Raw genomic sequence first — 14003 nt, 5'->3', positions numbered from 1 at the left:
TGGGAACCACTGCCATAGTGGATGGCAGGGTATGAAATACCTCCTGTCGGCACATTTTGGTTAAAAGAAAACGCAAAAACCTCATGTCAACCGTTTGACTGCCGACCTTCCCATTGTCAACCTAATGCATGTGTTGACCTTAGCCATGTTGACCTTTTTCATGAGTCAACCTAAACCCTGTCGACCTTTAGTGATCAACTTAATGTATGTCGACCTTCATAGTGTCAACCCAGCGACCGTATCCTGTACATACTGCTGCACCTTTGAGGTGCTGCCTTGCTGAGGCTTATAGTGCCACCCACAAAGAGAAACAAGATGCAGGTACACTATTCACACATTACTAGTTATTGTTGTGATACATTTTGCAGGAAGTTCTACATATATACACATCACATCTGTATTTAGGTCAAGCAACTCATTGTCATTGCTGTGTTACACTGCTCTTCCTGCACCAGCATTAGAGGTGTCAGGGGGCCATTGAGGGGTTAATGTAGGTGCAGCCCAATGCATTGTATGTGCAATCTCCCAGCCCAGCTATACAGCCCCAGCAGCAGCAGCAGCAGTTCCTTGTGTCACACACAGACTGGTGGTGGAGCCTGGAGAGCAGTAGTAGGAAAGTGAAGAGAGAAGCCAGGCTCCACCTTCCCCCTGCATTCCCAGAAACACCCACAGCCCTAGAGCGGCCAAGATGACGGATAACATCCCCTTGCAACCTGTCAGGCAGAAGAAGAGAATGGACGGGAAACACAAGAGAGGGTGAGTAGGCCCGGACCTACCCCGGCCCCGGTGCCCGGGTGCCCAGGAGCAGCCGCAGCGCACAGCCAGCAGGTGTGGCGGTGACAGTGTCAGCCGGCCAGTGCCCAGTGCCGGGGAGACAGACACCTTGCAGCACGGTGTCTGGCTCTCCTATGGTAATGGCTGTCTGCATGCACATACATGTCATGCCCTCCCCCCCCCCACACATGCCATTCTGGCTACTGGTATATATACATACAGCAGCCTGTGCTGCTGCGTGTTACATTGTGCAGTAGGGCAGAGCACAGGCATAGGGCGGTGGTACGAAAACAAAAACGTCATTTAATGTGTATGTGTACATTGTTCTAGAAGTATAAACATCTACTGGCCCCTGCCTGTGGATACTCCCAGTGAAGTGTGTTGGCATTGTGTTGCAGGTATTGTTTCCTTATTATGTCACCTCAGCATAGGTACTCCTCACACAGGGGTGCCACTGTTACTGCAAATTGTTAGCATCTCCTCAGCTCATCAGCCAGAGAGGGAAACCTAATCTCCTCATGTTCTATTTGTTATTTAAATTGGATAAATATTAGTGTAATCGTGTTATTGTTGTTTCACCTGTACTGAAGAATCTGTGGTTGGGTGTGTGTATAAACAGCAGGCGTGTTCAAATTATGGCCCTCCAGCTGTTGTGAAACTACAAGTCCCATCATGCCTTGCCACAGTGTTGCTATTAGGGAAAGCTTAAATGATTGCAAGGCATGCTGGGATGTGTAGTTTCACAACAGCCGGAAAGCCGTAGTTTGGATATGCCTGATGTACAGGATCGGTGCTAGGGTGTAGTATGGCGCTCCCCTGCGAACTATAAATATACAGCCTCCCATACTTTACAAAGAGACAGTGTGTGCCACACAGTAGGACCCCATTTAAATGATGCTATACAATCGAACAATCTTATACACCTTACACAGCACATAATGGGCAGGATCCTCTAACATCAGCTGCACATCACCGGCTACCACATTTGTAATGGCATATGCACCAACATTAGTGATTATTAATGCAAAGGACAGCTCTTGCGATAAGAGCTGTCCTTTGCGATGCGGCTCCATCAGTGGACTTCTGGCTCTGACACGGGAAGTTCCTCTGCGCAAGGTGCTGGCTACGGGGCATGCTGGGAGGGATCTGTGACAGATCCCTCATACAGCGCTGCGGATGGAAGCCCATAGGCTTTTATAGGGCATTGCCATTTTTCTGGGGAAACCCCCCGCAGCGGTACCCCAGCGGGGGTGCTTTATTGCATGTGAAAATGTGGTAAAAACCCAGAAGCCGGAGTTTTTTACCGCAATTTCACTTTAGTGCATGCTGTCCAGTGCCCCCTATTCATGTTCTGCCACTTACATTAGTGCCAATTACAAATAATGCCCACAGTAGTAGTTCTGCTTTTACATAATATTAGTTGCTGACACTAGAAACACTGCTTATATATAAGCGATAACCTGGGCCTGACTTACATGCGCAACATACCACCTCACCTAGCACAGAGACACCCAGCACCTGCCCCGCACTGGCTCCTTGCTTAATCTCAGAATCGCAATTGTATGATGTCCATGACCTTAACACTGCCTCTGGGAGGGTAAGGAGGAGGCAGGAGGGGAAGGTAAGCATACTGACTGGACCCTTGTTGGGATTCCCCCGTCGAGCTGCTGGCATCTGTACTCTCACCATCAGCATCCTGTCTTCCGGTCATTGGAATGTACAGTATTTCCTGTGTCCTGGCTGGGTTTTAAGACACATTGTGGACATAAAGAAACCATGCCATGCATGGTCTGGGGTTTGCTCTTTTATTCTAACTGGTATTTTGTTGGTGGTGGTATATTAGGTCTAAAATGTTTTAGTTGACCCCAAAAGGTTGACATTTGTTTGGTAGACTTTACCATTCCCAGTAGAAGTCCACAACCTTTTCATGTGTCGACTGTAGCCATGCTGACCATTCACTTGTGCCAACATTTTGACCATGTTGACCTACTTGCCTATTGACCTAGACATTGTCTATCAGACATTCGGATACCCATTTTTCCAGTACGCTTTAGGAAAGGAAAGTTAATATCACTTCATCCCTTATCCCATGCCATTGTATTAAATGGGTATGGGACATTGGGTCGACATGTTAACCTAGACACTGTCGACCTAATGCTTGTGTTGTCCTTCCAACATTTTCAACCTATTTCAGGTGTCAACCTAGCCCATATTGAGCCCAATGTATGCCGACCTGTACTGTGTCCACCTAACGATTATATACAGCATTTGTTAATGACTAGGCTTGTTATTTATTCAATCGCAGGTAAAAAAATCGCGGGCATTGAATGCACTAAAAATCAGGTGCGACGCGACCGACGCGATGCCCGCGATTTCCCATAGGGGACAATGTTAAATTTCTCAATTGACCCGATTTTACTGTTCAATGCCTCAATTGACACGATTTTTCCATAGGAAACAATGTTAAATGGCCCACAGAGGCCAAATAGCCACCCTGAAGTGTGAAATGGCCCCCACAATTGTTAACGCCACCCCACGATCAACGTGAACCCAAAGCGTGGCGAGCGGCGGCGGTACGCGTCCTACGACCTTTTCATACCCCCACTATCCACGTCGGCGTGGAGTTGAGAATAGAATAGTGTGGCGAGCGCAGCGAGCCACCGAGCCCGAAGCGTGGCGAGCGGACGCGGATACCTTCACAGGTAAACGCGTCCCTTCGCGGGCTTCACAGGTATTCGCGTCCCCTCGCGGGGCTCGCTTCGGTGGCTCGCTGCGCTCGCCACACTATTCTATTCTCAACTCCACGCCGACGTGGATAGTGGGGGTATGAAAAGGTCGTAGGACGCATACCGCTGCGCTCGCCACGCTTCGGGTTCACGTTGATCGTGGGGTGGCGTTAACAATTGTGGGGGCCATTTCACACTTCAGGGTGGCTATTTGGCCTCTGTGGGCCATTTAACATTGTTTCCTATGGAAAAATCGTGTCAATTGAGGCATTGAACAGTAAAATCGGGTCAATTGAGAAATTTAACATTGTTCCCTATGGGAAATCGCGGGCATCGCGTCGGTCGCGTCGCACCCAATTTTTTAGTGCATTCAATGACCGCGATGGGCGCCGTGCTAGGTAAAGAGTACCAAACAAGGTTCCACAAGTAGAGGTTAAATCTCCTTTTAGCAGGCAACATGCCCTTACTGCATTCACCATTGCTGTGATATGGCTGCAAGTGCCCGTTTGATGCACCAAGTCGCACCCGCTGTGCAAAATTCCAATGCTGCTCCATGCGTCAGCTAATGCTTTTCTGTGAGCCACATGTGCGAATTAGACACATGAGTGTGGTAATGGTGTTGGTTTGCTTTTTGCCTCGCATGTTGCACGTGCGACATGGTGGAGCGTGGTACGTTTGTCTGTTTATGGCGCTTAATTTCTCAATAACGATACAGGTGGCCCTTAAATACCAAAGAAGGATAACTCAAACTTATGGCATATGCTGTATTAAAAAAAGAAATGCTGGTAATGTGTTCCTGTGCTTTCCAGCACAAATTAAGCCTTGCCCTTACCTGCTGTAGATGTAAAGGCTGGGTTATGCATATCCTGGTTTAGGTGCCAGTGCATGTTTGTGGTTTAGCATTGTGATAAAACTCCCCATTGGTAAACTTACTGACCGTTCACCTTGATGTTTTCGGCAACCCTTGGTGACATTACTCTGATGCAGTAACTTCCCTATCGCCATGTGTTGTTAGAGCTCAGTCCGTGTTACTACTTTTAAAAATGACAAAACTAATATCTCGACCGCATATTGACATTAACCACTTCTTCCCTTGAAACATATTGTTCCCAGTTTTCTAATAATGTAATAATATTTGTTTTTATAAAGTGTAATGGTTATTTAGATGAAGTATAGACAGTCTGCAAATTTACATGTATTTGTTTATTTTACTGTCTTACCTATTTACCTATTTCCTCATAACAGCTGAAGTCAGAGCTGTGTTTGTGTAAGGCGTGCAAGGATCTTAAAGGGCATGTAGTCCTGAAGGTGTGTGTCTCTCTCTCTACCCTGATCTTCCAGTGATGACGGCTGCTTATGGTCATGTGACCTCCTCTTAACAGGACAGTTGTTGCCTTACCTGACGGAACTAGTAACTATTTCAGTCGCTTGTGTAAACTAAAGTTGAGAGATTGTTGTCATTTCGTTAGGATTCCATGACACAGCTCCCCTTATTGTTTTATTTAGTATTCTCTATCACAATATACAAAAGTATGTTGCGTAATTACCATCTTCATGTAATTTACAACTTCATGTAATTTCTTTTGTCTTTTCCTTTGCAGAATAATACATTAGCATTGCTATGGAGTCTTATACGTATATCTAGTAGTAGTAGTACGTTTATTTATAAGGCGCCGCAAAGTGTCCGCAGCGCCGTACATAGCAAACAAAAAACAAATTACAAGGTAACGTACAGGGTATGTTGAAAAATACAGTATAAATAGTGGTATAGCTGGTAGAACTAAAATCAGCATCAGTTCAGAAGTAGGTGTCAAAATTGTCGAGGAGACTGAAGATGAAGTAGAGGAAGGGAAGAACAGGACAGGAGCACAGGTGAGGTAAAGAGGTAGGGTGAGGAAGGAGGACCCTACTCATAAGAGTTAACATACTAAAAATAGGTGGGTGGACGAACGAAAAACAATAGGATAAGTAGGAATGGAGGGGAACGGAGGCAGGATAGGAGGATCAAAAGAGGTTAGGAGGAGGGATAGGCTAGTCGAAAAAAGTGGGTTTTGAGGGAGCGCTTGAAGGAGGTAAGGGAATCAGAAAGCCTGATGGGTGGCGGGAGGTTGTTCCAGTGCAGGGGGGCAGCGCGAGAGAAGTCTTGGACACGGGAGTGGGAGGAGGTGATTAGGTGAGAGGTCAGTCGGCGGTCAGCGATGGAGCGAAGAGGATGGGAGGGAGTGTGGATAGAGATCAGTGAAGAGAGGTAAGGAGCGGTGGAGGAGGAGAGAGCCTTGTAGGTGGTGGTGAGGAGTTTAAAGAGAACCCGGAAAGGAATGGGGAGCCAGTGAAGAGATAGACAGAGGGGGGAGGCGGAGGTAGAGCGGCGGGAGAGGAAGATGAGCCTAGCAGCATCGTTAAGAATGGATTGGAGAGGTGCGAGGTGGGTGAGAGGTAGCCCAGAGAGAAGGATGTTGCAGTAGTCAAGGCGGGAGATGACAAGAGAGTGAATGAGAATTTTGGTCACGTCAGAGGAGAGGAATGGTCTGATGCATGAGATGTTGCGTAGGTGAAAGCGGCAAGACTGTGAGAGAGCACGAATGTGGGGGGTGAAAGAGAGGGAGGAGTCAATGATGACACAGAGGCAGCGCGTTTGGTCGGTGGACGTGATCTCGGTTTCACCAATGCTGATGGAGATAGTGGGAGAAGAGGGGATGGAAGATTAGAAGTTCAGTTTTAGTCGTGTTTAGTTTCAGGAAGCGTTGGGTCATCCAGGCTGAGATGGCCGTGAGGCATTCGGAGACCTTGGTCAGGAGTGATGGGGATAAGTCGGGGGAGGAGAGATAGATTAGGGTATCATCAGCATAAAGGTGGTAATGAAAACCATAGGAGCTGATGAGGGTGCCCAGAGAGGTGGTGTAGAGGGAGAAGAGGAGAGGACCAAGGACTGACCCTTGGGGAACACCGACTGGCTGCGGGGTAGTAGGAGAGGAGGAGCTCGGAGTGGAGACGGAGAAGGAGCGATCGGAGAGGTATGAGGTGAACCAGGAGAAGACCGTGCCAGTGATGCCAAAGGAGCGGAGGGTGTTGAGCAGGAGAGGGTGGTCAACAGTGTCAAAGGCAGCCGACAGATCAAGCTGGATGAGGATAGAGAAGAGGCCTTTGGATTTAGCCAATAGTAGATCGTTAGTGACTTTGGTCAGGGCAGTTTCAGTGGAATGTAAAGGGCGGAACCCGGATTGGAGGGGGTCTAGAATGGAGTTAGCAGTAAGGTGGCTTAGGAGACGATTATAGGTCAGACGTTCTAGGAGCTTGGAGGCAAAAGGGAGGAGGGAGATGGGCCTGTTGTTGGATGGAGAGTTGGGGTCCAGATTTGTTTTTTTGAGAATTGGGGAGACAAGAGCGTGTTTGAAGGAGGAAGGGAAGATCCCAGAGGATAGGGAAAGATTAAAGAGGTGAGCCAGGTGAGAGCAGACTGACGGACTGAGACGACGGATAATATTGGAGGGGATAGGATCGAGCGGGCAGGTGGAGGGAGAAGCGGATTGAAGGATAGAGTGGACTGCAGCAGCAGTGGTGGGGTAAAATGAGTACAGGGGTTGGAAGGAGGGGGGGAGGGAGAGGGTGAGGTCATGGCAGCAGTGATGGCAGTCCTGAGAGAGATGATTTTGGTTGAAAAGTAGGTAGCAAAATCAGCGGCTACGATGGAGGACGGAAGAGCTGGAGGAGGGGGGAGAGCAAGGAGTTGAAGGTGGCGAAGAGCCTGCGGGGATTGGATGATTGGGAAAGGATGAGGGACTTAAAGTAGGATTCCTTGGCCAGAGCAAGGGCAGAGCTGAAGGAGGAAAGAATTAATTTGAAATGGAGATAATCCGCAAGGGAGCGTGATTTCTTCCAGAAGCGCTCAGCAGTGCGAGAGCACTTTTTAAGGAATCGGGTGATAGGCGAGTGCCACGGTTGGGGGTTGGAGCATCGAAGGGGGATAGAGGAGGGAGGGCAGGCAGAGTCCAATGCCGAAGATAGGGTGTCATTATAGAGGGAGGCGGCGAGGTTCGGGCAGGACATGAGGGCGATTGGGGCGAGTAGAGGACACAGCGTGTTTGAGAAGGCAGCAAGATCAAGTGTGTTGACGATATGCCGTGAGACAATGCGCTTGGGAGGGGGGGTGGGAGAGGGGGAAGCAGTGAGGGAGAAGGAGATGAGGTGATGGTCAGAAAGAGGAAAAGCCGAGATAGTGTAGTCAGTAAGGGAACAAGAGCGAAAGAAGACGAGATCGAGGGAGTGTCCTTGGATGTGGGTGGGAGAGGTAATCTAAGTGGAGTGTGGCGACATATGTAGTTTGCAACATAATGGCTAACTGGCTTATGAATTTAACTGTTGGATAGCATTATAACACCAAAAGTGTTATATTTCTAAAATAATATATAACAGCCACTGTGAATTAAAAAAATATATGGGCAAATTCAATTGGGTGCCCAAATTCAATTGTTTTACTGATGGGCTACAGTGTCAAAGGCGTCCATTACTTATCGCTCATATATCGGACAAATGCTGGATTTAGATGCGTAAAGCAGCTTAAACCCCTGAAAGGTACTCGTTGCCTTGTGCTTGGATGCCCAAAAGCCTGAGTAGGTTTCTGCTTCTGTAGGTGAGATGTATGCGCTGCATTTGTATCCATCAAAAAAAATTATTGAATATTGCCCATTGGTTGCTTACAAACAATTGAATTCCCCCCATAAAAGTCACTTTTATGTAAATAGGAAATGCTTTTACTAGCAAGCCATGAATGGTGAAATATTGCCCTTTTTACATTTCATGCGTAAACACGATGAGAAATGCAGAATGTCATAACCTGACGCTTCATAAATAAAGCCCACAGTCTCCATTACAAATGTGTATCCGGGACGCTCCAATCTATACTGATGCACTTTTTAGTCACCTCGCAGAAGAAATTATTAAGATTCTTACATGTTTATTACTCTTGAGTTGAGTAGTGATGTGTGACAGGGTGCACATTACCATGATCTATTTTATGAGACTAAACACAGACCCAAAATTACCTCCATAACCCCACTTAAGAAGAATTCTGTCAGTATTGAAACCCTGTTTCTCACAATATGTTCCCACTTGCACTTGGACCTCCCACTTTCCTTTTCATGAAGTTCAGAGTTTATAGCCTATATATGCCCCTCTTCTTCTCATGCTCAGTGGCACCCCATCTCTGTACAGCGAAGATCGTGTTATGTGGAAATTGACTCTGCTTAAGTTCTGGTTGCTGTTTTGTCAAAGCTGGAGCTGAGGACTCTGAAGTACATTGCTAATAAAGTATTTTTGGTGGGAGGGTCAGGGACAGCTATTCTGTCTTATGCGCACAAATTTATGTCTGAGGAGTACTAGGGAATGGAAAAGTGTCCTTGATTAGGATATAAATACATTAGAGACTTTGCAAAGAAATTGGTGCATGGTCTACATCGCGAAACATTCCAAGAAACACTAATAAATCTTCATATGTAAAGTTTGGAGCCGAGAAGGCACAATGCTCTCTTCCTGGACTTTCTGCTTAATGTTACCATCACCTCTGTTGAACACCTTTCTCATCAATGAACCAGGTTCACCACAGGTGATGGCAAAACAGATATGCATATGTACGGATACTGCTAGATTGTTTTATTTTAATTTTATTGGCATTCTATTGTGGGGCTGGATATATCCGTGCAATGTAAAGTTGGAAGGGCTTTTATTGGTATTAGAAAAAGCGTGGTGTACATACACGGGTGATAGCACTGTGCTCCCACGGGCATCTCATCGCACAGTACAAAAAGTATGTGCTGCACATACTTTTTGTACTGCCCTCGGATCGCATCCCACGCACGCAAATTGCATGCATTGCGATGCAGCCCAGCCCATAACGCAGTGGTCAGGGAACTTGGTCCTCAATACCCCACACAGTGCATGTTTTGCTGGAAACCCAGCAGGTTCACAGGTGCACTAATTACTCACAGACACATTTTATAAGGTCCACAGGTGGAGTTAATTATTTCACTTGTGATTCTGTGAGGATACCTGCAAAACATTCAATGCATGGGGTAATGAGGACCGGGTTTCCTGACCATTGCCATAACGGGTGTGATCATCGCACCGTGTATGGGCACCTTTAGAATAGGGATTACTGTAATCTGGCAGTGTGAAGCGGAGAGGAGTGTGGCTTTCACAGTTTCTGTTTTTGTTTTATTGAATATTGTTATGAGTACCCAATATATCTCTCTTTTTGTTTTGGTTTTACATACAGTATACACTATATCACAGGTTCTCAAACTCAGTCCTCAGGACCCCACGCAGTGCATGTTTTAAAGGTTTCCTCACAGAATCACAAATTATAAAATTAGCTCCACCTGTGGATCTTTTAAAATGTGTCTCCATGAGTAATGAGTGCACCTGCTGGCTGACCCAGAAAACTGTGAACTGTGTGTGGGGTCCTGAGGACCGAGTTTGAGAACCACTGATCTATATGGACAAAAGTGTCTGGCCACACCTGTTAAATATTGAATTCAGGTGTTTCAATCAGACCCGTTGCCACAGGTGTATAAAACAAGGCACATAGCCATTCAGTCTCCATTAGTAAGCATTTGTGATACAAAGTGGGTCATTCTGAAGATCTCAGTGACCTCAAGCATGGTATTGAGATAGTGTGCCACCTTTGCAGTAAGATGGTTCCTGCTATTTCATCAATGCTGTATATTCCATGATCAACTGGGAGTGATGTTGTTATTAGAAGTGGAAGCATTTTTACAACATGTAAAATCACAAAGAGGGGTCAACAACTGCTAAAAGACATTGTGCGTAAACATTGCCAACGCTCTGAAGAGTTACGAAATTCCACTGGCATTAATGTAAGCACAACAACTGTTTGGAGGGAGCTTATGGAATTGGTTTCCATAGTCGAGTAGCTGCATGCAAACCTGAATCACCAAGTCCAATGCCAAGCGTGGAATAGAGTAGTATAAAGCACACTCATGCTGGACTGTGGGACATTGGAAACGTTCTGTAAAGTGAGAAATTGCACTTCTCTGTTTGGCAGTCAGGTGGGTGAGTCTTATTTTGGCGGATTCTGACTGACTGCGTTACGCCAACAGTGAATTATTGTGAAGGATGGATAATGGTATGGAGATGTTTTTTTAGGGTTTGTACTAGTCCCCTGATTTCCAGTGAAGGGCATCCTTAATGCTTCAGCATACCAAGACATTTTGAACTGTCACTGTCTTTGCCCTTTATCCTTCATGCTCAGTCTGCTTGCTGTCCTTGTGTACAGGTTCTGAAGGGCCAAGTTTTGGATCATCTGCTGCACCCATTGTGTGTATGGATGATACAGCTGTTGTCCCCACTTGGCAGAATGTACTGATGTCAGCTGCTGAGCAGGAATCATCTACCACTGTGATTATTGCTGAGGGGACTCCATTGGTAACAATACAGCTGAAGAAAGAATCAGTGTTGCTTAGTCAGTGTTCTCCCCAGAATTTTTTTTACAGCCAGATGGCATCAAATAGTAGCCATAGTAGTCATAATAATAGTTTAAATCCTATTAGATACCCAAATACTGCACAATTATTCTGTCACGGACACAATTACTGCCCTGCCATACAATGCTCCCACTTGTTGGTACCACAGAATGATAAGCCGCGCCCACAATAAATAATGCCCCCTGAAAATGCTAAGATGCTGCCATAATTCTCTGGCACCACACTTTTTTTTTTTTCCCCAGCTCTCATTGTATACACAGAGAAACGGTGACATTTTGTTCACTACTGCTCATTCAGGTGACCGTTCCTACCTGCACAGCACACACTGGCTTTTATTCAGCAACCCTGCACTGTGATAGGCCACGCACCCGCCCTCTGTCTCCCACTGACCTTGCAGCCTGTTCCCTGACACAAGGAACTTGGCAATTCGACCTTGTTGTAGGTGGACATGGATTCCGGTTGCAGTGTCAATGGGAAGATCATGTGACACTCATGTCACACTCACATGATCTTCCCATCAGGCGGTTTGTCCAGAATCAGTATTCGACCGCAGCAAGGTCTAATTGATGAAGGTGCCAAGTGTGAGGGCACTCAAAGTCCAGGGTGTCGCTTTCCAGATGGACTGCCCAAAAATGTAAGCCTGGGGAGAACACTAGTATACAGTGTGTATATATACTGCCAAAAGTTATACATGCATTTGTATCATCTATTTTGGATTTCTGCGATGCCCTCTACCTTGGTCTACCAGCAAAAGAACCAGCCCCGTTCTAGCCACATAACTTCCATTCTCTACTCCCTTCACTGGCTACCCATAAAATAGCAAATTATATTCAAGATCAACTTACTGAGTTCCAAAGCCCAACATGACCCAGGCCCAAAGTACCTGAAGCAGCTTCTGATTCCCTACTTTCCCACCCGATTACTGTATATGAAGGACTTTTAGCAGTACCTAGAATCTCCCGTAATTCATCTGGGGGTTGAGCTTTTAGCCATGCAGCTCCGAGTTTATGGAACTCACTTCCCTGCACAGTTCGAGAGGCCCCCACTCTAGAATGCTTCAAAAACTGACTCAAGACTTTCCTTTTTTACTCAAGCATTTCCTTCATTCCCTGAAGTATTATTTATGAAAAGCTTTTCTGTACTTCATTGTTTTTGTACTGTTATGCATTATTTCTATCTGTTAAGCGCCTTGAGTGCTATTGGAGAAATAGTGCTATATAAGTACTTTATTATTATTATTATTATTATTATAGCCATGCAGTAACTAAGATGCTGCATATGTTATCCATAATGAATCCGGCCCCCAAAAAGCTGCAGTTCCACCAAATTTGGAGCAGGGAACCCACCGTACCATTGCATCTCCAGCAGGTGCTAGGGACTTCAGGGAACGTCTTAGCAAACACACAGGGGCACCAATACTTAATAGAATAGCTTAGATAATTGATTTTTAACCTTTTTACCTTGCGGCACACTAAATAACATTTAAAATTGCCAAGGCACACCATGAGATACCCACAGAGCAAAACACATTGGCCACCACAGGAAAAAAAACAAACCTAATAGCCCCCATATAGAAAAAATCACACTGGTCCCCACAGGTAACCAAAATAAAATACATCTGCCCTTTACATGAAAAGAAGAGACCAGTAAATAACAGTTGAACTGGTGGTGGCTGTAAACTGGTTTGGGTATCTCTAGATCTGATGGCACAATTGAGAACCGCTCAAGGCACATTAGTTGAAAAATAGTGGCTTAGATTGTTCTAAACCAGAATATAAGTTTAATTTATTCCTTCAAAAAACCTTTTGAATGGCTCACAAGGATCTCTGCATGACAGGAGATCTTAAGACGTGTTGACTCGGTAACTGCCAACTCACTGTATAAACTTTCCAGGACTGTCTTGGTGCTGCATAGAGATGCTGCGCATTGCGTAGTTCTGCAAGCAGCTGCTGAGAAGTGATAATGGGGTGAGGTTACAGTGGAACAAAGCATGAACTGAATTATTTGGCATACTGTAGAAGACAGTGGAAAGTCATGTCTGTTCTGTTATTGACTCGTCACTACTGCTCTACTTTTAAGGTGCCCAGACATGGTGTGATTATCGTGTGCGATCCCGTAGTTTAATTTGCATTGCATCTAGTTTAAATTACTTTATTGAACACGGTGCCATTTAAACTATGTGCAGGCAGTTATTTTTTAAACTAGATCGCAAGTACCCTGTAATTGACTTGTATTGTATTCAAAAATTGGGTGTAGTTCAAATCATACCCAGTGTACAGTCCAAATTGTATAGCACAAATTGTATGGCTCAAATCGCAGCTAGCACACATATCACCGTGTGCAGGCGCCATTACTCAGACAAACATTCAGACATTCAACACTACTATTGCTGATCATACCAACTCCTGTAACAATTCTCCATGCTACTACTTGTATCACACCTTTACCTATTTACATATCTATCATATTAAAAAAGAAAAATGAGCAGTTTCTTTTCTTCTTAGTACAGTAAATACAGCTGGGATCTTATGCTTTCTTCCAGTAAGTGAAGTGCTCACTGCAGAAGGGATTACAGTCAGTATAAACTTTCACTTTTGCTAGGGATCCAGATGGTTGACCGACAATGTCAAGACCAAATGGTGGAAATGCACAATGGGGTCAGTACTATTCAGAACCATGTGAATAGTGGCAGGAGGGGCCCCCGCAGCTATTTTAAGCAGAGCGCTGCTACCGCCGACTATTGGATTTCTGCTCTCACCCCTCCAGAGCAGAAATCCAACAAAACTAGGGCGGTGATACTGTTTTGTGCCCCATTGTTCTGAATAGAATTGTCCCAAATGTTGACGAACTCGCGTCGACACATAAAAAGGTTGACATGAGTTTTTCACAATTATCCCCACCCATTTTCTTTTCTATTTACTTTTTCAAACTTTATCATCCATGTGGACTCGAGCGGTAAAACAGCTGTCTGGAAGCCTGGCGAATGCGGCAAATCATGTGAGGG

The 14003-nt window shown here is 45.5% G+C and overlaps 1 protein-coding gene across 1 annotated transcript in view; it reads left to right on the top strand.

Moving 5' to 3' along the window:
• The first annotated feature begins 538 nt into the window (after positions 1–538).
• The window catches only part of ATP9A (ATPase phospholipid transporting 9A), a 97207-nt gene continuing 83742 nt past the window's right edge, over positions 539–14003 (top strand). Inside the window, exon 1 of the mRNA XM_083146502.1 lies at positions 539–756. Within this exon, the coding sequence (XP_083002628.1) occupies positions 689–756 (68 nt within the window). The 5' untranslated portion in view covers positions 539–688. The remainder of the gene's footprint in view (positions 757–14003) is intronic.

The sequence above is a fragment of the Crinia signifera genome, chromosome 6, assembly GCF_055691185.1.
Source record: "Crinia signifera chromosome 6, ASM5569118v1, whole genome shotgun sequence".
Classification (NCBI taxonomy): Eukaryota; Metazoa; Chordata; class Amphibia; order Anura; family Myobatrachidae; genus Crinia; species Crinia signifera.
This window is presented reverse-complemented; position numbering and strand designations above follow the sequence as displayed.